This window comes from Kogia breviceps, chromosome 1 (assembly GCF_026419965.1).
Source record: "Kogia breviceps isolate mKogBre1 chromosome 1, mKogBre1 haplotype 1, whole genome shotgun sequence".
Classification (NCBI taxonomy): domain Eukaryota; kingdom Metazoa; phylum Chordata; class Mammalia; order Artiodactyla; family Physeteridae; genus Kogia; species Kogia breviceps.
The window spans coordinates 192,271,813-192,295,855 of NC_081310.1; the positions used below are offsets into that span (position 1 = coordinate 192,271,813).

The following is a 24,043-nucleotide window of genomic DNA, read 5'->3' on the forward strand; positions in this document are numbered from 1 at the left end:
GCAGTCTATACATGTGTGTTACACTGAACTCGCCCCTCTCTGCAGTGCACTTTGCTTACAAGGGAGGTCCCCAGGTGTTCTCAGGCCCTAGCGCTTCTTTACTTATGTATCACATCAATAGGACCCCTCCCTGGCTTCCTAGCTCACAGATGATTATCAGAGGCCTATCAGAAGCCTGCCAGGGAGTACAGACAGTATCCATAAATAATAGATGAAAAAGGAGATGCTGAGAAGTACACCCTTCTCCAAAAATACTTAAGCCACATCTCAAGCTTCTGGATCCTGCATGCCTGAACTCCGAGGTGTCGCTTCGCCACAACAACGTATGAACTGACGGTCACCTTGAGCCTTCCAGGAAAGGTGAAATTATGTCCCGTGTACTTTTTAAAAGCGAGGGAACTAGCAGATACGTTAGAGCCCAGACAGCAAACGCCTGTGCAACAGAGCCATTGCCCTTCCAGCGTCCAAGGCGGACACCGGGCACTCGGCCCGGCCTGTATCCCCGAAGGGGACCCTGCCTGGGAATCCAGCTCACAGCACCCCCCAGGCAGCTGCTCCCCTTGCACAAATGGAAAGCGACCTGCCAACCATGGCTTGGAAAGACTGCTATGAAAACAGAAAAAAAAAAAAAAAAGTTCACACCGGGGAACAAGGTTTAATGCTCTGGATGAGTCAGTACCTGGATCGGCTCCCTTCCTAACAAAGCTGGTACGTGAGTTCACCGGCCTGACCACCGTTCCGTGTGGTCTCCCAAGAACTTACGAATTGGACTCGACCAGGAAGGACCAAGACCCGTGTTCACCTCCGGCATACGTTTTTGATTCCTTCGGATTAGCTGGTGCTTCCCCAGGGCAACTGCATACTAACAGGCCACATCTCCCCGCTTCTTAAAGGTGGTGAACCAGGCACGAACTCACTCCCAGATCTGTGGGTGAGAGGCAGAAGAGACTCCCAATTCAGAAATGGAGCCAGACTGCTGGACTCGTTTCCGGGCTCCTCTTTTACTAGCTAGGACCTCAAGCAAATTCCTTAACCTCTGTGCCGCACTTTCCCCATCTGTAAAATGGGAGAACATAAAAGTATTTTATTTCATAGGGCTGTTGCAATGATTCAATGGGGCAGTATGTGTAGAGCCCTGAAAAGTGGCTAGTAAGAGCTTTAAAACATCAGTGACCACTCTTATATTATTATTTCAAGGAACTGGGGTCCCTTGTTTAAGTGGTCACGGTTTCAAAGAGCTAAGGAAGTGTCTTCTTCTGAACCTGGCTTTAAAAACTTACATTTTGACTCTGAAGTTCAAAACCAAGAGAAATACAGTTATATGGAAAGACGGCACAATAAGAATTAGGAAAGATGGCAGAATAAGAATGAATCTTCTCTTTTTCTTGTTGTGATTTGAAAAATGATTTCCTGTTTTATGGCTCATTCTCATCTGATGGGAGAAAGGGAGCAGCGCCGCGGTCGGCACGTGAACAGCACAGGCCTGGCTGAAACACAGCAAAGGGCCCTGGGGTCACTGGCAGCAGAACCGGGACTTGGGGATGCTCGAGCTCCTCCTCTCTGGGCGGAGGCAAGAGACGATGAAGGACCGTTCCGGCCACTGTCATCTGTGCGACCACGAAATCTCATACGCGGCGAGAGTCAGCTCTGAGCAGCAGACGTAAGTGTCCATCAGATTCACACCGAGACTCGAGAGGACGCCTCTCAACAGTAACAGCAGCAGACGCCAGGGCCGGCACATCTGCCGTCTTCACCAGCGTCCTTCCTGGTCAGACACATTGTTACTGTCACTCACAGAGAGGAAGGCCGGCGCTCAGAGAGGTTAAGTAACTTGCCCAGTATTACAGAGCTGGTCAGCGGTAAAGCCAGGATTCAAATATTTTATTCTGCAAGTTATTTACCGAGCGGCTACGACCGTGGCAGGAACTGTGGGACATGTTGGAAATGCGGCAGTGAACGAAACGGAGTTCCCGCCCGGGGAGAACTTTCATTCTAGGAGGGGGGACAGGGAACAAACCTCCCTCGCAAGTCGAGGACGGAACGTACGGATGAGTGAAGCCCCTCCAAGCACGGGAGAGCAGTGAGGCGAGGCAGAGGGGACGAACAAGGCCGGTCCTTCAGACCGGATGGTCGGGACAGACAGGTGACCAGCGGCTCCGGGCGTGGGGCCAATCGGAGCCCTTACCTACATCCCAACGCCCGAAATGAAGTCACAGCAAAACCCTGAGGGGCTCCCAGGAGGCTCGTTCCCTTTGCCTGCGCCCCGACGGAGGGCTAAGACCATCCCGGAAGCCTTTGGGAGTGTTTCTAAAACTCTGCAAAAAGCTCTATTCTCCCCCAAAGACAGTAACCACCATTCTCTGAAACGAACATAAACTGAGGTTGGTGATTTTCCATGAGGGAATCTTTTTTTTTCCTTCTGGGCCTTTGAAAACATGAGCAGTTTCTTCTGCAGCCTCTTCCAGAAGTTCCTCCGCGATCGTCACCATCCACGTTCTGGCTCTTTCCACCGGGGACGGTTACCACACCCTGTCGGCTTCCTCGGAGGCGGCCTCCCCGGCGCTATCGCTGCGAGACTCGAGCCCCGGTCACTAGACGGTGGGCGCTGGTGGTCACCGCCGTCACCGCCACCACAGTCGTCAGCTCCCGAGTCCTCACTGGGAGCACACGTGCCCTCCTCTAGCCCGACCGCTCACAGAACCAGAAGCCCGGGGCTCAGCCAGCAGCGTGCCCCTCCTCAGTGACCGACGGAAGCCAGGGAATTAAAACTCAGGCGGCTCGGAGTTCAAGGCCAGCGTTTATCCCCAGTATGCTACCCAACCTCTCTACAGCAGAACCCCGTTGTGGGTGAGGCCACCGGCACTGATCACTTGGGGGACACGGTAACTACGTCAAACCCAAGGGCATGGTGAAACTAAGGCTGTTTCACGTGGCACCAAAGGGCACGGCTCTGGAGTCAGATGGCCGGGTCTGGGGTCCCCGTTTACAGCTGTGGGACATGGTGCAGGTGCCGTGGCCTCTCTCAGACTCGGTCAATTTGTCTGTACCTGGGGACAACTGCTCTCCCTCAAGTGGTGGGAGAGCTTTCCGAGGAATCAGTGCCCGGCGGGTAGGAACAGCCAGGACACCCTCAGCTTCTCCGCGGTGGCCGGCTACACCCCAAGGTCCTCTGAAAACCCTCGTACACAGGACAGAGCCCGTCAGATCTACAGAACAGACTGATCGTTAAAGATGCTTTCTGAATGGCTGACCGACTGAATCACTACAGGAGAATGTGCCTGAGTTCACAGGTCCAATAATAGCTTGGAAATAGAAGCCATCTGAAAATGTGCCTAAACTCGAGCTGGGTTGGCAAGGATTGGATGTGATTATAAAAAGCAAGTGAGAAGATAATGTTACTGCAAGGAAAATTAAATCCACATGAGTTTTAAATAACTTCATTCCAATAGAGAGTATTAAAATGTATTTCTGGCAAGTATTAAATACTAAAACAAATCCAATTTTAAACTGAAATTCTACTTTAACTTAAAAAATGAAAACGGCCACAACTGTATCCTAAGGCCTAAATCCCCTTCTATTATTAACTTACCTGTGAAACAAATAGTAGGTCTTTTAAAAAATGTTTTCTACTTAAAATTCGTACCTAGATTTCACGCTAAGACTCAGCAGCTTTCCAAGCAGAACTCTGTATTATGCAGCAGGCTCCTATCTAAACGCTGATATGGAAATGTTCTCAGCTTAAATATACGTTCTGATTCAGGCCATAAACCGATACTTTAAAGTCTGCCTGTAGCTTTCTGTCATTACTGAAATAACACCCCGCTGAGTAACTCGGGGAGCGCCTATCAAGGAATTTTCAAAAGCGTCCGTTGTCCGGCTTCCTGATGTGGATTATCAGCTGGACACGGGAAGGCACACTTAGGCACAAACTTCTTCCATTAAAGGCTTATGTTCTCCGAACCACCCACCTGCATTTCAGCTCGCAGAATTTCTATAAGAGACAGTGGAAAAGGAATCCAGCTGGCCCAAGTGAGGCAGAAAACAGAAGCTCATACAAATCCTATCAGCCCGATGGTTCGGCGAGTTTACTCTAATAAGTGTATCCAAGCCCCCTTTTAATGGCTCATGACTGAATGTAACTTTTGCAACGGCTAGTAATTTAACGCGGCATCACGATGGTTTTCCCAATTCTTAGTCTTCATCCAGAAAGTAAACAAAACCTACACGCACCCTCCAGACTCCAATCCCATACTTGAAGAGTAACTTAGCTTTTGGCAGAAACTTAACCTTCCATTCTGCACGCAGTGGAGTGTGTGCTGAGACGGCAAAAGCCCCGACAGACTTTGGTTCTGGTCCAACACGCCAAGGTTCTTAAGTCACATCTGAGGGCACTCCTGGAGACCAACACTTCCAGGATCAAAGCGTATGATTATCATGTGCTTGATTTCTATTAAACAGAGTTTTGTTGACTAATCAGACTCATCTACAAAGCCACTTGAACCTGAAAGGTCTACGATGGAGGTAGAAGCACGTCCCACAGTTAAAGAGAGGGAACGAGATGTGGATGTTCCCAGGCAGCTCTGTACTAATCAACAGTCCTGCTGCACCAGCAAGAAGCCTTACCGAGAAGGGATGATTCTACTTGCTCACCAATGCCGGGAAAGCCCTCACCAGAGAAGATGTCAAGGCCTGTATCCTACATCTAGAGGAAATGAAGCTTTCAAAAAAGAAACTACAAGAAGGATCGATAGGACGGTACGGCTTGTTGGCAGTTCAAATCCCAGCCTTCCACTTGGGAACTGTGTGACCTCTGAACAAAACTCGTTTCCCCCTGGATCTGTTTCCCCATCTGTAAACGATACCAGCCTCAGGGGGCTGTCGTCAAGTTTGAAAAATCACTTTGCACGGTACCTGGCACACAGAAAGCACCCGAGGGCTACGTCAGATTCACCCCAGAGCTTAACAGATCGTTTCAACACCTCTGGGAGAGGAAGCCGCACGAGGCCGAGCAGCGGGAGGCCCGGAGGGCCGGGTGGAGCAGGGGTCCGGGGCGGGCCCTAGGGCGGCAGGTGCCAAACAGGACTCCAGGCATTTGCCTGAAGGGATCGGCCAATGAGCAGCTCCACATTTCCCTACATCACACCCACTCGAACCTCAAGTTCTGTTCCTCTCAACTTTTTTTTTTTTTTGATATTTTAGTCTGTAAAGAATTTCAGTGGTAACATGGATGTCATCCTTCTCACCAATCTGGATCTTTCTCTTTCTTTTAATCCTACAGCAGGGTGACTGTAAATGTCGAGGCACTTGAGGCCCAAATGAAAACACTCAAGTACTTTAGCAATTAAGAGCTACACACATTCGTTATGATTTATCCCACATAAATTCTGCAGTTCTTCAGTGTGCAATGAAATTACCTGGGGTGGACGTGGGGATAATTCAGGGGCCCCCCCAAAATGAAAGAAATGGCAAACCGTTTTCCTTAACCAACGGTCTGGTTTTTGGACTACTTTAAATGTGGCCTTTCTATCCAAGTTACCCTTTTCCTCACCCACCTGTACTTAAAGTATATAAGCCAATCGATTCAAAGTGAGGCCTGATATCAAATCAAAATCGACAGAAATAAAATAGCGAATGCATTGATATAATTTTAGAAGAGTCGCTTTAACGTAAGTATGAAAAGTCAGCAGTCATCTAGATATCTGCCCTCAAATATTAATGTAGAAGCATCTTCTTGACCACCCAGACTTGGGAGAACTGTGACAAAGTGAGGGAGGTTTTGGATATGAAGTGTTAAAAAAAAAAAAAAAAAAAAAAGGCACCACACAAATATAAGCTTCACAAAAGCTGGGATTTTGGTCCACTGATGTAACCTAATTACCTCAGTAGGTGCTCGATAAATCAATGTGATTTTGTAAAACATTTTGTTAGAAAGTACTTGTAACATCCAAATTAAAATAGCCAGCCTAGAGACACTGACAGATCTTTCAAAATATTAGCTGCAGGGACACAAGGCTTCAGTCATTCGCTTTTTTAATTTTTCAGAATGTTTAACTCCATGAAGAGTAAAGCAGCCAAACTGGGCCAGCTCATTCTCGTCGAGGGAGCTGACCACCTGCGTGGGGACTCCTCAACTGAGTATGTGGGTGCTGCCACATCCAGGCCCTGCTGTAAGGATGGGTGGTGACACAACAGACCTCACACTGCCCTTTCAGACCTGAGGAAATGTCAGCGTCCACAGCCTGGGAAGAGGGCTTCCGGCTACAAGGAGAACTCGGGACCACCTTGTCCAGTCCCCACTTTGGGCAGACCAGGAACTAACAACCTTGAGGCAAAATACCTGCCCGAGGCTAAGCCACCGAGGCAGGGACAGACACAGACGGCGGAGGAGCTCGTCAGAGCCCTGGAGGGACAGGTGTCCCTGTTTCCCAGAGCAGCACCCTTTCCAGCTCACGGCGTCCAGCTCCTCCCCGGGTGCCGTGCGTGCTCAGCGCTCAGTTTCTAGAACATTTAACACAGCTAACGCTGAAAGCCGCTCCGTACCTCTGCCTCTTCCTCCCATACACCTGCCCCCAACCCTTCTGGGGTTTCCTAAGGTAGGAATCCGTAAGCCACAAGTGTGAACATCTCGCTGAGGGAGACTGACCGCACCTTCGGCTTCCCCACCGTTCCCTGAGCAGGAAGGACGCGGGCGGAGAAAAAAAATGAGGACAAGGGCTCCCATGCGGGACTTTACGAAACTGCTTGTCTCAGCCGTTTTTAATCTTTAAAAACACAAACAAACAAACAGCAATTCCATATCAACCTAATACAAATGTTACAACTTCTTTGTTTCATTCTTCCCGGGATCCATACATATAAAAGTCTCCAGACTACAGCGAACTGTTCGCCAGCACCAAGGAAACTGACACCCGGCACGGAAATTATTTCACTCTTTTACCCAAGTAAGTTCTCCACGCACTTCTTAGCACCACCGTCCAAATGCACGTCCACTCTCTAGGTGGTATGGAAACGATGTGAATTCACAAATATTCAATCAATGCCAAACAGAAATAAGTGGGAAGAGGTCGGCCGTGGGGCTCGACCACTGCACTTTGGAGATGCAGCCTGTGAGCACCCCTCCCACATGCACCTTCATTTTCCCCCTTAACTGCTCCCAATGATGTACAAAATACAGTCCTTTCACAGCTTTTAGAAAGTTTTTTATTGGTTACAATGATATAAAATGCATCATTTGAATTCCCCCGTCAGTAAGTGCTTGCTAGCAACAGCGTAAGAAAACTTTCTGTACATCTGACAAGCTCCAATGATTTATTTCATGCTGGAAGGGGAAAAACAGCAAACACCACTCTTAACTTGTCTGTCTATAATTAACCCTCTCTCTCTCTCTCTCTCTCTCTCTCTCAAGGCTACGTTGGTTAAAATCAACGGACAACCCCTTTTGTATGTCAATTTGTAAATTTTAATGTTTTCATTAGAATAGTCTTTTATATCACTCTCCAACAAGAAACAATAAAATTACTAACAGCAAACTTCAATACAAGAACACTCTCAGATTAACAAACAAAATGTAAAATGTAAATCACATATAATACAATTGAAGCGTCCAAAACAATTTAAATAATTTTAAATATTTTATTTTTAAACTGCTACAAATGCTTTATACAATATTTCAACATAAAGTCCCCATAACAGAAAATGTAACAAAATGGGAATGATAGTGAAAGGGTTAAAGTGGCACAAATTCACCAAACAAGTATTAAACTACAAATTTTAAGAGGTAGATTACTTTTAAAGTTGAGAACAACAACAACAAAAAAAAAAAACAACACGAATAAAACTTAGCCATTTTCCACCAACTCCGTCATTAATTAGAGGGAAGGCATATAACAATGCATGGAGAAATGATACTTGTATACTCAGAAATAGGCCAATTCATTGGGTTTTTTAAATCTCTATTAGAGACTGACGTGTAAAACCTGATAGGTAAATTCATTTACACTTAGGTGTAGACAGACATACATCTATACAGGCCTGTGATGTATCCCGGGCACTGATATATTGCTACCGTCTCCGATAATACAACAGTTATAAATTAGTGCCAGATAATAATCTGAGAGGATAACGTCCATTTGGATATATAAACATGACACTGGAAGAGGCATAAAAAAGAGTCCATATCCAATCTGGTTTCCTCTCCATTATGCTGGCAATCAGCTTGTGATAAAAAACAACAAACAAACAACAGCAAAAAAGAAACAGGCTAAGAAAGAAGCTAAATGCCTCTGTCTACAGTTCATTTAAAGGAAAGGCATCAAGAGCTGGTGTGACCAAAACATTATAGAACCGAGTGCATCAGCATCCGTCATCCCTGAAATCTACAACAAACTACTGATGAAACAGAGAACTTGCTTTGCAAGATTAGGTTCAACTCATTCCTTTCTCTGGTCTGTGCCGAAAGCCAGGGCCACGCTCAGGTCTGAGCTACCAGTCCCATGACGAGGAGCCAGGTCAGCTAGCCCGTCCTATAGCGCCCTCCTCTGTGCATCTCAATCACCTGTGAGCCCAGCACGTTTGTGTTGGGCGCCAGCGAAGAAGCGGATGCCTGACTCTAACCAGGGCAACAAGAAGCCCGCTGGCAATCAGCTGTGTGTTAGGGTTTCTGAGTCAGCTTCAACTGGTCTTGCAAGCTTGGTAGATTTCATATCCTTTGCCGTAGTGCTTATCCTAAGTTGAGCATGCATTATCTTTATTTAGTCAATTAAGGTTTGTTTTGTTTGGGGGGCTTTTCTACAGGAAGTTCCTAGAAAATAAGAAAACTGAAGATAAATGACAACATAACACAACCTTACATGAACTGACCATGTTAAAGAAAAGATGGGAAGACCATGGGACAAATGTTAAGACAGCAACAGGGTGACTCGGAAGGTGTGTGGGAACGTGGGTGTCCCACGCAAAAGAGACACGCCGGGAGGGACACAGACAGTCTCCTTGGAGTGATGTGGCAGAGATGGTGTGGGAGAAATCAGCACCATTTTGTTTTTTTAGCCCATTTCACGGTAAATGGAAAAGCTTGGTCTGGAATTTCGTTTTGCTTCTCCATCACTTATTTACGTGTCCTTAACTGGCTGCAATGGGAACATAGTATTAAACCAACAACAACAAGAAAAGCTGCTCTAAAAGCAGCACTGAAGAATGTAAAAATGCCATGGGATTTACAAAGATCAAAGATGGGTAAGAAGGGAGTAGAAAATGTACCTCTTTCCTTATCTTTCTGTCTCACAGTCCGTGGAAATGAGCCCTCAGCACCAGCTCTAAATGCAGTCCCACCGACAAGCCACAGGTGGGCTCCAACCCGACCCGGGGAAGGGGAGCCCGACACAGCGTTCACCGGATTAAGAGCTGTAACAGGAGAATCTAGTCGGTGGTATGTCTCTGCGGCTCGGTCCTAAGAAAAGGATTTGGAGCACACGCCTTTTTCACACCCGGACTGGCACGATGGCCTGTGCTACAGGAAATGACCAAATGGCAAATCCTGCTGAGCTCTCAGTGTAGGATGGAGAACTGACGTCGTCCTCACGGCTGACTGCAAGTGTACACTTGAAAATCTGTGGAATCCTAAACTGGCATTTGAATGTAAAACGTCTGAGTGCTGAGGACTACCCCCTTAATCACAGTTACGATGAAACACACAGGAAAAGGGTGTTCTGCCAGGTCTGGGGTAAGTCCTCGAACATGCACTGGAGCAAGGAAAGTGAAATCACTGAAAACCAGAGTGAAAGTGGATTATTTCCAAACCTGTGCCATGAAATCAGTTTGTAAATAAAATTTACAAACAGAAACATACTGAGAAGGGAAGAAGACTAGTTAAGACAACTCCTTGCCAGTGCAGTACAAGAAACGTGGAAAAGGACGAAGCCTCCGCCAAGAGCCCTGGGCTGACACCGATGGACCATCGCATCCCCAGGCCTGCGCCTAGGATCCCAGCTAATTCATACCAAATTCACTACACGGGACTAAGACAACCACAACTCTCTGAAGAATCGCCCACTCTTCTGCCCAGACGATCAAAATACGATGCCCCCGCACGCTCATTTTGTAATTCCCCAAAATACTTCCCACGTTTATGGTCATGGAAGCCTGCTGCCACCATCTACAGCTAGAATAATACCCGTGTCTTCTTAACTGATTGTTCCTTGTTTCCTTTTAGGCCAAATTTCATTCCAGCAATGTTAACTTTCAAACAAAGCAAAATAATTAACTGGAGCAAAGAATAGAGACACAATTTTATTAGGCACTTCAAGTCCTTTGCAGTCTTAAGGGTTCTTCAAAAGCACTGGATGAACTTCACTCAGAGAGTTTTCCTTTATAGTACATTAATTTTTTCTTATCAACTTTACCCTTGAACTGTATAAATGGGATCCAGTACAAAATAAGTGATTCTTTCAGATACTGTCGGAAACAAAGGAGAATACATATATACATTCCAAAGCATCAACCACCTGGGAAATGTTTTTTGGTACAGTCCATGAAAATGACGGCATGTTCTGGGTTCTTTAACCTTGAAAAGGACAGCCCGAGAATGTCCTGTTGTTGTGGAACTTCCCGAACACAGACTGAGTACAAGGAGGTACACAGTGAAGCTGCTACAGGCAGGAAGTCTGGACAGCTGATAAACAGGTGTTTACTTTCACCAGGACTAACTAAGCTCCAAGACGCTGCATACACGTATGCCAGTAAGATCTACCGTAACTGGTTATTTAGTATTTTTATGAAGTAGCTTTAAAAAAAATCTGATCCTTTATTCCTACAGTCAATCATTCCAATCAACCCTTGGCTAATGATTCTTCTCTCCATCTTCAGCCACGACTTATGGCGCACCAGCACCAAGACCTCTGCCTCATCGAACGTGCAGTGGTAACAGCATCTCTGAGCCCTTGTGACCTTTCCAAACAGCAGTCACCTCCCAGTTAACTCTGATTCTGTTTGCTTAAAACACCAAAGAATTTTGAGACACTGGAAGTCATGGCCAAGAGCCGAGAGTCCTGCAGCTCACTCTGAAAGGACAGGATTTTAAAATACTGTGCAGAAATTCTAGCTGATGATGAATCATTTCACCTGAGATGAACCTGTAGGCGTTATTCAGGAAACCACAGGAATACTGAGAGTGCACTCCACTCATGATTGAACTAACTCAGAAAGCCTGAGAAGTCAGTGGAACAAACTTAACTCCTGCCCTATGTTTTCACCTGTCGCTAAGAACAGTTCTTAATGTAGGAAGAACACAGGAGAAAACAGTGGGACCACCTCAGAGCCGAGCTAAGATGGGCTCCGGCATCCCGCCGGGGAAACAAAGGCACTGACAAGCGGGGTGGCCTGCCCTTCGTCCCCACCCGCACCTGAAAGAACCACGCTCTGGCCCCTCAGCAGGCGCTCTCCCCCACTCCCGCCCGTGGGAATCTGGCTGTTTTCCACCCTATGCCCGAGAACAGGAGTGAGGGGAGGACATATGGCATTTTAGAAGGAACAGAGTGCTGTGTTTTGATTTATTTTAACCAAGAGGCAAATTTTTAAAGTGAAAACACAATAAAAGCAAGCATGAACAGTAAAAAGCAGTCTCAGCTGCTAGAACTGCACTTCAGTCACAAAAATATTAAACCAGATTGTAATGTGGTTTTAATGAACTCCGTGATCCATCTTAACATAAGAAGTAAGCTATGATCAGGAAATAATACCAGTGACACTGGGATACCACCCAAGATATAAAGGAAGTTTGAGAGAATTTCACCTTTTCATAGTAGGGTGCTTTGGGGGGGAGCTTTTCATGGCTTCAAATCCAATTCATAACTGGCCCTATGAAAGAGACTGTACCACTTTGTGAGTCCTATGCCTGCAATAAAAGCCGTATGTATCCATCTCGACAACAGCCAAAGCACTGACCCTCCTTCACACCGGCCTACACCGTGAGCAACAGCTATTTCCTTTAAATGCTTATGTCAAAATCGTGCAGGAAAAAGGAAAAGCAGCCATTGGGCAAGGACAGCGTTTTCTTCCAACTGTCTTTCCCCCCTCGCTCTTGAGCTCCGAACTCCTCCGGCCCTGCAGCCTCGCTTACCTGAAGTCCTTCAGCTCCTGCTTGACACTGCTGTCCTCCCTCCTGTTCTCACTCGGGTCGGCAGCAGCTGCCAGCTGCAGGCTTCGGGTGATTGGCCCCCCACTTCGTTCTCTAGATTTTACATTGAACCTGTCTGTCCGTTTCTTACTGGCCAAGGCCGATTTGCTCTGTAAGACAGCTCTGCTTTTCTGTGCCCTCACGTGCAGGCTCCGAGACGTCTTGGCCGAGAGCTGAGCTGCGTGATTCTTGGCTGCAGCTTTGGGCTTCTTGCTCTCGTTGTGAGTCATTTTGGCCATTCGTATCGGGCTTAAGTTCCTTAAGGAGGAGCTTGGTTTTTTGGACTTAACCGAAGCTGCAAATTTAACATTCTGCTTGGACCTGAAGGACGAGGAGGGTGGCGGGCCCTGTGCAGGGCCCGAGCTGCGAGCTCTGGTCTTGCCCAAAGGCGCCTGCATGCTTTGCATTTTGATCTCTGCATCCGCTGTCCGTCTGCGGTGGCTGCTGCCGTTGTTTCTGTCACTACTTGCAGGTGATGGGTGTCCTCCTTTCTTGGATGAATGGGAAACTTTTTTTTTGGAAGGAGAAAGAGGTTTTTTGGGACAGCTGAAGGCGGCGTGCTTGTTGAGGCTCCCAATGTACGTGAACTCTCTGTTGCAGTACGGGCAGATGTGCGAGGACGACTCCGGAGCGTTCTTTAGGTCGGCTTTCTGCTTTGCAGATTTGTTTTTTTGAAGGATGGCTTTCTGGACAAGCTGGTTTTTTTTCTTCAACGCGTTTAACTTGAGCTTATTTGAGGACATTTTGCTGAGCTCAACACTAAAGTTCAGTCTTTTGGGCTGTCCCATTCGCCTGAAGGCATTCTTCCCAGAGTTGTCCAAAACCACCACGCCGTTTCTGGGCTGCACAGCCTGCCTCAGCGGGACCGGATTTTTCCTCGGCGTGTACCTCCTCTTGTCGCTGGCAGAGGCACAGGCCAGGATGTGCTTGTGCAGCTCGGGCATGTTGTCCACACCTTTCCCACACTTGGTGCAGCGGATGGCGGTGGTAAACGTCTGCGGGATATTGTGTGTAGTGAAATTTGTGGCCGTCACACCAATGCCCAGGGGGTTGCGGTGATGGTACTGAAATGGAGGTGGTTTAAAGCTTGGGTAATGTTGATTGAGACCCAATCGAACATCTGGATCTTTCGTCTTTATTCCAGAAGCCATTATTTTTATGGTCGTGTAAAGCTCTTCTGAGGAATCATTCAGCTCCTCTTCTTCTTTAGACGTTTCTAAAGGATCTTCTGGCAAACTCTGCATATGCTCTACGTGGGCCTTGCTGGGATCCGTAAAGTTCTGGGGCCTCAGGGTGCCACTTTCAAACTCATGGTGTGTGCACACCTTATCGGGGTGGAGATCTCGCTGGTGCTGCTGCAGATTGCACAAAAACGCAAATTCTTTTTTACAAACCGAACACACAAAGATATTCCCAACTCCATGAAGCAAAAAGCGATGTTCTGACAAATCAGTTTTAGCCTTAAAGAGCTGTACACAAAATTCACATTTGAAGGGCCATTCCTCAGCATGAATGGATAAATGTTTGGTTAGATCTTTAATGGAAAGAAAAGGTGATTCACAGACGTTGCAGACAAAATTTTTGTTGAATGTCTCCTGAACGATATCCCGTGCAGTGGCAGACTGGGATTCTTCCCTCGCTTTCAGACCTTCATTCTCTAATTCCTCCTGTTTAAAAGATATCATGGGGAGAGAGGCTTCCAGATTATCCCCAGAGGAAACCACAGACGATACTGCTGAGAGAGGAGGTGGCGAAGGAGAAGAGGAGGAGGATGAAGAAGAGAATGAAGGCGAAGAAGATGAGGAGGAAGATGAAGAGAGTGTCGGAGGCCCCGGTGAAGCAGCAGACATCAGGGGCTCCACGGAAGGAATGGGAGATGGCGAGGGAGACACCGTTGGGGACAGGATTGGAAGTGGGGACTGTGCGGTGGCGTTCGAGAGTGGAGAGGGACACGGATGAGGGGATGCCCCGGAAGAGGGGGCTGGAAGAGGTACAGTAGGAAGCAGCGGAGGGGGTGGGGTGGCAACAGTTAACACGGGAGGGCAGGGCTGGGGGGAAGCGGGGTTGGTTGGGGTCAAGAGGGGCGGCAGCTGCCCGGAAGAAAGGGAAGATGTCTGCAGGGCAGCTGACGAAGGAGAAGACTCGCCAGGAGGGGCAGGTAAGCTAGAGTCGGGACCAAGGTCAGGGTCCGGCTGAGGATCTAGGGGTTTACAAGGACTGGGGCTCCTGGTCACATCTGGAGCATTTTCTACAGGTAAGTCAACGCCATTGTATTCATTGAGAAGGACCTTCTGTAGCATGCAGGTGGTTGGTTTCTTTTTCTTTACAGCACTGCAGGCTGGCTGCACCAAATGATTTTCTTTGAATTCCTTGCTTTCAGAGTCACTACTAGGCTTTTTATGCACACTGAGATCTAACACAGATTCCCACTGGACCGGAGCCTTGCCTGTACCCTCAGCCTTCTGTTTCACACCGCTGGATAAATCCAGTGGCTGTTGGTTGCACACATTGCTAAAAGCAGAACTAGCCGCCCACTCTTTAGATACTTTATATTCATCAAAGCCTGGAGGGCTCCCAGTTTCTCTATCATCTCTCCCAGACAAAGTCCATGCTGGCGAGTTGCTATGACTTTCTAATTTGGGCTTCTTGGAACTCAGAACTGCCTCAGTCCACATGGCTTTCCCATCGCCTGGCTTTCCAAAGTCTCGAAGGGCAGGACTGTGTTGTGGAGAGCTGGGGGGAGAGCTGGTCCGCCTCTTAAACCTGCTCGAGGTCACAGGGAGCATCGACGCAGGCGTGGACACACAGACAGGACCTAATTTAGGTATTTCAGTGGCGGAAATCCCCACAGGAGGAGTTAGTTTATCCTGGGTTTGAAGAAGTTGTTTGAGCTTTGATGACAAATACACATTTTTCTCTTTGTGGAACGAAATGGCCTCTGTGGCTGACATGCTGAGGGGCAGGCTCAGGGAACACGAAGGTGCTACGGGATCAGACTCGGTCTCGGCTTTAATTCTGGGCAACACAGGAGGACTGGCAGTCCTCCGTTTCTTGGACTCACTGTTTGTGCTGCTGGAAGGCTCTTTAGGAAGATCATCTGTTATAGGGACCTGTGTGGTCTTTATATTTTGAGTTATTTCCACTGTAACTGGAGTGAGCAGACAGTTGATACCATACAAATCTGCCGAACTGGATTCCATCTCAATAACATCACAGTTACTGGTGCTGCAGCTGGTCTGAATTTTACCATCAATATAGTAATTTAAATTTTCAGAGATATTGCTAGAAATATCCATGATGTACACGTCGTCTGCCTCCCCTTCCTCCTCTGGCTCTGTGCTGGGTACGTAGACACTCTGGGCAGGCGGGGCCTGCTCTGCCGGGGGCTGCTGCTCTTCGAGGAGACCCCCTTTTCGCCGCACACCTTTAGGAATCAGGTGACGCTCGTGAACCCTGCGCTGATGCCGCCTCATGTTCGTGTGAGTTCCAAAAACCTTTTTACAGTATTGGCACGGATGAAGCTCCTTAACTTCTCCGTTCTCTTCTACAACAGAAGCATGTATTGTGTCTTGGGAAGCCTTCTCTGAATTCAAGGTCAGAGAGTCTTGCCCAAGACTGGGAGGCTGCGCGTCACCCTTCGGAGGAGCGCCGTCCCCGGGCGCCTTGCCGTCGCCTGGGGCCTGCGGCGGGCGGAGTGTCAGGCTGGGCTTCCGCTTCAGCCCCGCCTCGTGGCGCCGCTCGTGCCGCCGCCTGTTGATCTGCGTGCCGAACGCCTTCCCGCAGTACTTGCACTTGAAGGCGTGGTTCACCGTGGATATGTGGATGTGCATGTGCCGTTCCAGCCCCTGTTTGGTCGTGAACTTCCTCTCGCAATGCTGACATGGAAACAGAAACGTTTCAAACACGTCACCGTTGGCCTCTTCTTTAGCTTTGGGAATTCTGATAGCAGGTGCCACCTCTGGAGAGTCTTCAAGAGCATCCTTAGGAACGGTTTTTGGTTCTTCCAATAAATCCTCTGGCTTCTCGTCACATCGTATCTCCGGCTCTTTCATGGAGCTTTCATCTGGCACGTCAGCTGCTTCCTCCTCCTCTTCGTCCAGCTCCTCCTCCTCTTCCTCCTCCTCCTCCTCCTCCTCCCCCTCCTCCTCCTCCTCGTCCTCCTCCACGTCGTTCGCCTCACTGCGTGCTGCTTCCAGCTCTGCGGCTGGCCCCGCCTGGGGGTCCCGGGCAGGGGGCGGGAGGGCGAGCTCCGGAGGCACATCCTGACTCACCACCTCCTGAAGGACAGCCGTCTGCTCGGCGGCGGAAGCGGAAGGCTTCTCGTCTTCGTCTCTGGGGCCTGGAAAGCACAGGGAGGCAGAAGCATGGAAGTCAGGGCACACAGCAGCCACTCGTGATCAGTTTCCATTATTTACGTTATTTCTCTTATCCCCTAAATGTGTAAGGGAGGTCGTAACAACACACAGCTCTACTTTCTCGGTTATAAAGTTATACTGCACAAAATTCCATTTCATTCATTCAACAAATGTTTACAGAGCACCTGCTCTATACCAGGCAGCTCCGTGGGCAGTGAGGATACAATGTGAACAACAAATGCCTGAAGGAGCTTAGGTTCTTTTGTGTTTCGTCGCATACATATAAACACATTTTTGTTTACAGAAACTGCAGTGCTTAAAACTGTGTTGGAGTAGTTGATACTGAAATTCAAGATATTATGGTCATGAATTCCAATTTTTCATGATTCCAAACGGAAACCGGAAAATTGCTAAACATATTACCAGGTTAGATTCTTAGTGGTCTGTCTTGAATGCAATGATTCTCTCCCTCCTTCCTGACTAAAACTATACATTGAGAGCTAGAACATTTTCCAAAATCATGCGATCATAATTTTTCACGTAAAAGGAACTTCGGAGCTCACTTCTTCCAAGGCTGATTAAATTGTGGAGGACTCAGGAGTACCTCAGAGAAGGGAAAAGAAATCTGAAGTCCCTTCTTAGTCTCTATGCCCAGGAGGAATCCAGCCCAGCCCAACCTGAGGTTAATGGTGCACAGGTGGACTCACTAGCAAGGTGACAGGCAAGCAGAGACCTAAAGAAAATGAGTCATGCAAGTATCTGGGGGATACAAGCCCTCTGGACAGAGAAAACAGTAAATGCATAGGCTCTGAGTCAAGAGCATGTTCGATGTGGTCAAGGAACGGCCAGGAAGTCGTAGAGGCCGTAGGGCGGGGGGTCCATACAGGGGGAGAAAGGAGAGCAAGAGATGAGATCAGCTCATGCAGAGACTTGTAGGCTGTTGGCCTTTACTCTGAGTAAAACAGGGAGCTACCAGAAAGTTCTAACAAAGAAATATATGATCAACTGAAATACAAGAGAATGACTCCAGGTGCTACGAGGAAGACAGAAAACTGTAGGTGGACAAGGGTGGAGGCAACCCTGCTATATCCTCCAGGAGAAGAGACGAGAGTGGCTTGGGGAGGTGGTAGGAGGTGGTCAGACTCTGGATTATTTTGGAGATGAAGCTGACAAGATGTGCCTGTTGACTGACTACGGTGGGTGGTGGTGGAGGAGGAAGGGTCAAGGAGGATTCCACAGCAACTGACGTTACCCTGCTCACTAAACTGTATCAGACGGAGAGAAAAGCAAGTCTGGTCTGTGTGCGTTTGTGTATGTTGGAGGGAAACCAGAGTTTACTCTGGATGTGCTGAAGTTTGCGGTACCTTATAAATATCCAAGATATTAAGTAGCTATATATGACTCACGGTCCAAAAGAGGCTAAGCCTAGAAATGGCTAAGCCCTCAGACTAGAAATGGCACTTAGAGCACGGGTCTGGACGAGGTCACTTGGAGCGCGAACGCAGACAGAAGAGGGGGGGATGGCTGTGTCCCCCAGATGACTCCAGTACCCAGGGTTCAGAGGAATAGCCAGGGAGGTATGTGGAGAGCCAAGAGAGTGGCGGCCCTTAAACTAAGGAGGGAGTGATCAGCTGAATCCAGAACTGCTAACGGGCTGGGTAAGATGGGAATGAGAATTGAACATTCCACTTGCTACGGTGGAGGTGTGGTGATGGTGACAACAGTTTTGGTGGAGTAGTGGGGGCAAAGGCCTCAAGGAGTTCAGAAGAGAAGAGAAGGAAGGAGAGACAGGGAGACTGTAAGCAACTCTCTCGAGTTTAGCTGTAAAGGAAAGCAGAAAAAAGGGGGTAGCGGCTAGAAGGAAACACAGGGACAGCAAGGGCCTCTGAGACAGGAGCTGTTATAGAGCATGTAATGCTGATGGGGATGGCCCACGATGCTGCTTTCTCTACAGGACCACCTAACTCTCTGCTGAATTACACCCCTCTTACTGCAGATACCTGAAGAGTTAAGAATGGGACTGTAGGAGAAGCAGAGCTACTCTGACTTCTCCTGGTTCTATTAACTGGCTGTCCCCCTACTCACTGGACAAGTATTTACTATCCATCAGTACTAGGTGAATAAGGCCACCAAGATCCTTATCCTTATAGGGCTCCACTTTAATAGGAGCAAGGCAAGCAGGCAACACTACTACAATGAATTAATGGTCAAGCTTATGGAAGTACATGCTTAACAAGGTACAGGACAGAAGCACACGGGAGGAACCTCCAGCGGCTTGGTTAACTGATCAGGGGAGGCTTGTTAGAGAAAGTACTAAGCAGGCCGAACCTGAAGGACAAGGATAGACGAGGAAAATCAAGCAGGAGCAATCACAACATGCAGCACACTGTACGTGAGTGTGGACCGAGCCGGAGGCAATGGGGGGCCGTCAAGATAGTCTAAAGCAGAGGAGCGCCATTTGGGAGACTTGGCTGCAGTGTGTATTAAGGGGTTGGGAAGAGGCAGAAAACCAATTCTGATGCAGTGGCATTAGAAGGGAGAGGCTGGCTACCTACAATGAGAGACGGAAAGGGAAAGAAGCAGAAGAGGCAGGAAAAAAAGCGGTCAGATCACGGAGATACGCTACCAGAGTCCTGTAAACAAACTTGGTGACTGCCTGGATACAGGGGACAAGGAAGGGTTTTAAAAGCCAACCTTTTCAAACTCTGCACATGCAAGGTATTAATATAAGCTCAATGATTCCGTCCTAGGCCTCCTGCTGTTTCCTAGGAATATCGGTCTTCCTTTTTCCCCATCTACCACTACACATCCACTAGCAATAAGGTTTCTGCCTCTAAATGGATACCAGCCTTCTTGCCTCCAGACATATTTCTTAAATTGCATGAGTCTTCCACAAACTGGGAAATCAGTCATTTGATGGTAGTAACGTATTTCAAATTAGGAGCTAACTCCCTTTCCAAATACATTTTCAACAAAGACCCAGCACACTGCTAAAAAAAAATCAAAATGAGACAACAGAAATGAAAATAACATCTCTAAGCCTCAAAAATTTCTTTATACGGTTCATTTTTAGCCAAAATCCACGGCTTCTTTTAATGGAAATATTTTTTCTATGATTGGTAAACAATCCCAGATTTAAAACTGCCCAAAGTAATGTGAACCAGAATGTGCACAGCTCTATGAACCGAAGTGTGGCCACACTCGAGGTCTGGTGGGTTTTAAACATGACGGATGGTTTGGGAAACACAAGGCAGAGTCTGAACTGTTTGCTCGGTACGGAGACTACTTTCTGAGGACCAAGCAGAGCGTGCAGGAGACGCTGACACAGCCACACGTACAGAACCAGTCAAACACTGACCAGCTGCACCACAAGCAAGCAAACCATGAAGCATCTTCTTTTCACAGGACTCGACGTCGTATCAGGAAAACATAACTGTCCTGAATTACTGAATGGGAGAGGGGGCTGTTGGATTGTTTTTTAATTCTGCCACTAAGAGTAGTAAGGCTCTTTAGTACTTTTGTTATTGTTCAAACAAATGTCTTAGCAAACCTGCTATCAGCAGGCAGAACTTTTTTTATTAGGGCTCTGGGAAGTAAATTTGCCTATTCTTGCTTCGTAAGATGCCACAGAACATTATAATCCTTTACGAATGTCATCCCCACAAACTGCTAATAAAATGATTCTAAAAGGTATCCACAATATTTCGTTGGTTTTTTTTTTTCTGCAAATGTTTTTTGAAAGAGTCACAGCCTGTATTTTGAAATCTGCCTGTTTGGGTCACTACAAGCTCTTGAGCAAGCCTGGTCTGTTGCATGAATTTGCCACATAAAAAAATTAAGACACACACCGCCGCCCGCCCCCACTTCTACTGGCAAGAGTCTCGACATGGTGTCTTGACGGCACCAGGCACAGGGCACTCTGCCTTCCCAAGTAACATTCAATTCCCGTCTCTGGGAATTCTTACATCGTGGGGGGCCTAGAATATTAATTCTCAGAAGGGGCTATAAAGAAGAAAATTTTGTGGGGAGAAACATGAAGAGATAAAGTAGGAATTTAAATTCTAAGAAAAAAAACAGAAACTTTTCATTCTATATACTTTTCATTCTGATATATAAAATCAAAGGTGCTTGACATGTTTTAATGAGTTTTTAACTGAAGTAAAAACCATAAAGAAAAATATAGCAAGGTGAGATGTCTGCAGAGTAAATACACTGATGTGCTCAGCCCAACCCAGCGATGGACCAGTACTGGCACCCCAGAAGCCCCTTCCTGTCCCTGCCAGTAAATACAATCACACAGTATGTTTCATTTTACTTTAACCAGGGAATAACTTCATTTTCAACAAGGAAGGTCTTCAATGCTTTTTTTGAAGGGGAGGTGAGACGTGTACGGCTCAACTTGCCACGTTAAATTCAGGCGACCTTTTTGCTGTTTAACCCTTCAGGCTTCTTGGATGATTCTCAGAAGGGCATTCCCAGGAGATACAAAGTCAAAGTAACTGGTGGCAATGCACACCCGAATCATACAGGTCCAATACCCAAGCTTACCTTCCACAGAATCTCTCATATTTGCAGAGGTGGGATCTGGCTCACTTGTCTTCAGCTGTATGTCTTCAGTTTTGTTTGCTTTGTTTTTATTTTCTTGGGATTTTTTCTTCCCTGAAACACAATATTTATTTATTTGTTTTGTTCGTTCAGTCACTCATTATTATCCTGAATTCTTGGGGACAATTACTTATTCAAACACAGCAAACTGTATATTTCTAGGCAATTATGACCTCAGATTCCTGAAGAAAGATGATGAATATGAATACTTCTAAGTTATGTCAAAGAAAAGAAACCCATAAATCCTATATTTTTGAGAACCTCGAATAACAGTTCCCCTCCTAGCTATAATAGCTATCAAACTAATATGTACAATACTCTAAAAAAGTTAACAACACTGATGTAACAGGAAAATTAGATAAGAGCACTAATTTCAATGCCACACAAATAATAGGAACTGGCAGAAGTCTAGATATTTGTAAGAAGCACATTAGAGAACAATCGCATGTTATAACGTGGGGCCCTTTTAGTTAAGACATTATCCAGACTTGTCAAAGTAAAACAACAGCAGCAGAGATGTTGCTGAACGGCAAGGGATACTCCCATGCACCACGGCTCAGATATCAAATGCAGAGTAACTCCGGATGATTCGCTGTCAGCCCGCATGGCCCTCTGAGGGTCCCAGGTCCAGCACAATTCAGCATTTCATTAACAACTCGCAGAATGGAAGTCAGGCAACACTAACTGCACTCCAAGTGACAACACAGTTCAGAAGATAAGACTGAAATGCAACACATATCTGATGAGCTGGAACAATGAACTAAAGTCACCGAGACAGTCAACACGGAAAAACAATTCTCTGTGGAAGTACTAATACTGAAGGTTTGGAAGCTCAGTCTCTTTGGGATTTAGTCAGAATCTGTGACCTTGTTCCATTTTTTCCATTCTACATTTCTTACTCCTGGTGGCTGCTGGTTTTCAGTTTCAGATTCAGATTCAGAGTAAGTCCCTTTCCATCTCCCCAAACCTTCCTTCTCTTTCTGCAACGCTCTCCCCAGCCAGGCCCCAAATAGCTCCCAGAGCTGTCCTTTCTCTTTCAGAACAAGCCTCCTGACACCTTTATCTCTGGTCCAGTGAAACGACAAACTAGAAACCACTCAGAGCTTCTGGAAAACGGTATTCTCCTTAACAGAGAATCACTAGAGAGGAGAATAATTAACTAAAATACAGACAGCAGATGAAAATGAGGTCAGAGACACAAAATACCACCACTGCAAAGATCAGGATTAAAAACAGAAACATCAATTACAATACAAAGCAAATATTAACCCTAAAATACATCCCCAGATTTTGATAAATATTTGAGATGCAAACAAGAAAAAAAAAAGTATAGAATACTTAATAATCAGCCATGTATAATTTGTTAGTCTTAAAAAACAAATTCTAAAATACCATTTTAAATCCCTAATTCTTCAGCCTGTTTAAAAAAAAAAAAACAAAGCTGTTTTTTGCAATTATATAAAACCTTCACTCAAATTCCTGATGAACAACACACCAATCCGTTCACTTCTAAAGGAAGCTGAAGTGGAACCCAGGACACAAGCATATACGTCACTGGAACCACACTCTGGTGGAAACAGAAGCTGAGAGTCTGCTTGGAGACGGCCCATTCAAGCCTCCAGGTGGAAGGGTTATAAACCCCTTCTGCAAGGGGCAAGGACATGAATACACCTTTTCATATTGTCAGAAGTAACCTCCTCTTTCAAGGCTTTCTCCCTTTGTCAACTAAATAGCACTTAGCCTAAATCTGATGATGACGAAGGCTCTTGAAAACTACAGCTGTGTTTTAAGGGAATTTGGATTCAACCAGTTTTCTTATCCTCATTATGATACATGCCCTTCCTTGTCTGTGATGCCCTGCCCATACCAGACTACTGGCGGCAAACAATGCAAATATAAATGATTACCTGGCTATTAACATAATTGCTCTGGTAAGTGCAGTTCATGTCTGATGAGGTTCACATAAAGGGCTCCTAGTGCCCACAGACACCTGATTCAAAAGTTATATTCAGATAGTTTTTTCCCTGGATCAAAACCCCCCAATTTTTGTATCAGTACCACCTCATGTATCCCAAACAGGGCAAAAGAAAGTGACCCTTCTCTTTTTTTTAACTAACCTCTTACTTTCTACTTTGTATAGGTATGAACTTTCGAAATAAGTAAAACTGGAGGTGTAAACCCTACCTCTTAACGCATAAACCTTACGTACTTTTTTTTTTAAGTCACACTGTAAAATATAATAGAAAAACAGATGTCGATTTGTTGTAATACAATCCCTTGCAAAAGCAATTCAAAAAATTTCCTGAAACCTATCAAGTGCTATATGAAGCTAGTAGCAGGTTGTACAAAAACAGTAAACTGGCCTATATGTATAAACAGACTATTAAATAAGTAAAATTTCTAGATTTACATAAAGCAAAGCACAACTTTAACACTACCATTCATTAATATGTACTAAGAATAAAATCATATAACTAAAAGGTAAAAGTGCTATTTTTAGTTTTATTCCCTACATAAAAGAATATTAGAACACCTAGCTGATACTGAATGTCAAATGTCTTATTTTTGGACTCTCCAAACCTAATCAGTGAGAAGCTGCACCATCCTCAGGTCCCCCCACCCCCGTGCCACCCCTGGTATCCTCTTTAAAAACCAGGACCAGGAGAGCCCGATCTGCCCTGGGAAGAGACGCCACTTGAGGCAGGGACATGTGCATTCTACTCAGAGGACACACCACAGGCGCTACAAGCGTCCCGACCGCAGCGCGCCTGACATCTGGGGAGGCCGCTCTCTGCTGTGGGGCTGTCTGAAGCATCAGAGGACGTCCAGAAGCATCACTGACCTCCACCCACTAGATGCCAACAGCATGCCCCTCTGTCTATCTGTGACAAGCAAAAGTCTCCAGACATGGCCC

At 46.5% G+C, this 24,043-nt stretch overlaps 1 protein-coding gene across 12 annotated transcripts in view; it reads right to left on the reverse strand.

Annotated features, from left to right (window-relative positions):
* Positions 1-24,043, reverse strand: part of PRDM2 (PR/SET domain 2) — a 120,043-nt gene that overhangs the window by 23,995 nt on the left and 72,005 nt on the right. For 8 of the 12 annotated variants that reach the window (XR_010837364.1, XR_010837369.1, XM_067017042.1 and 5 more), the window contains 2 exons: positions 21,073-21,183; positions 12,113-16,508 (listed from right to left, as the gene is read on the reverse strand). The exons of 3 other annotated variants lie outside the window; for them this stretch is intronic. Coding sequence is in view for 7 of the 9 variants with exons in the window: in XM_067017042.1 (XP_066873143.1) it covers positions 12,113-16,508; positions 21,073-21,183 (4,507 nt within the window). In the remaining 2 variants the exon portion in view is untranslated. Of the gene's footprint in view, positions 1-7,177; positions 8,801-12,112; positions 16,509-21,072; positions 21,184-24,043 lie in introns of those variants that run through there. One more of the 12 variants, XM_067017047.1, reaches the window with a different exon arrangement.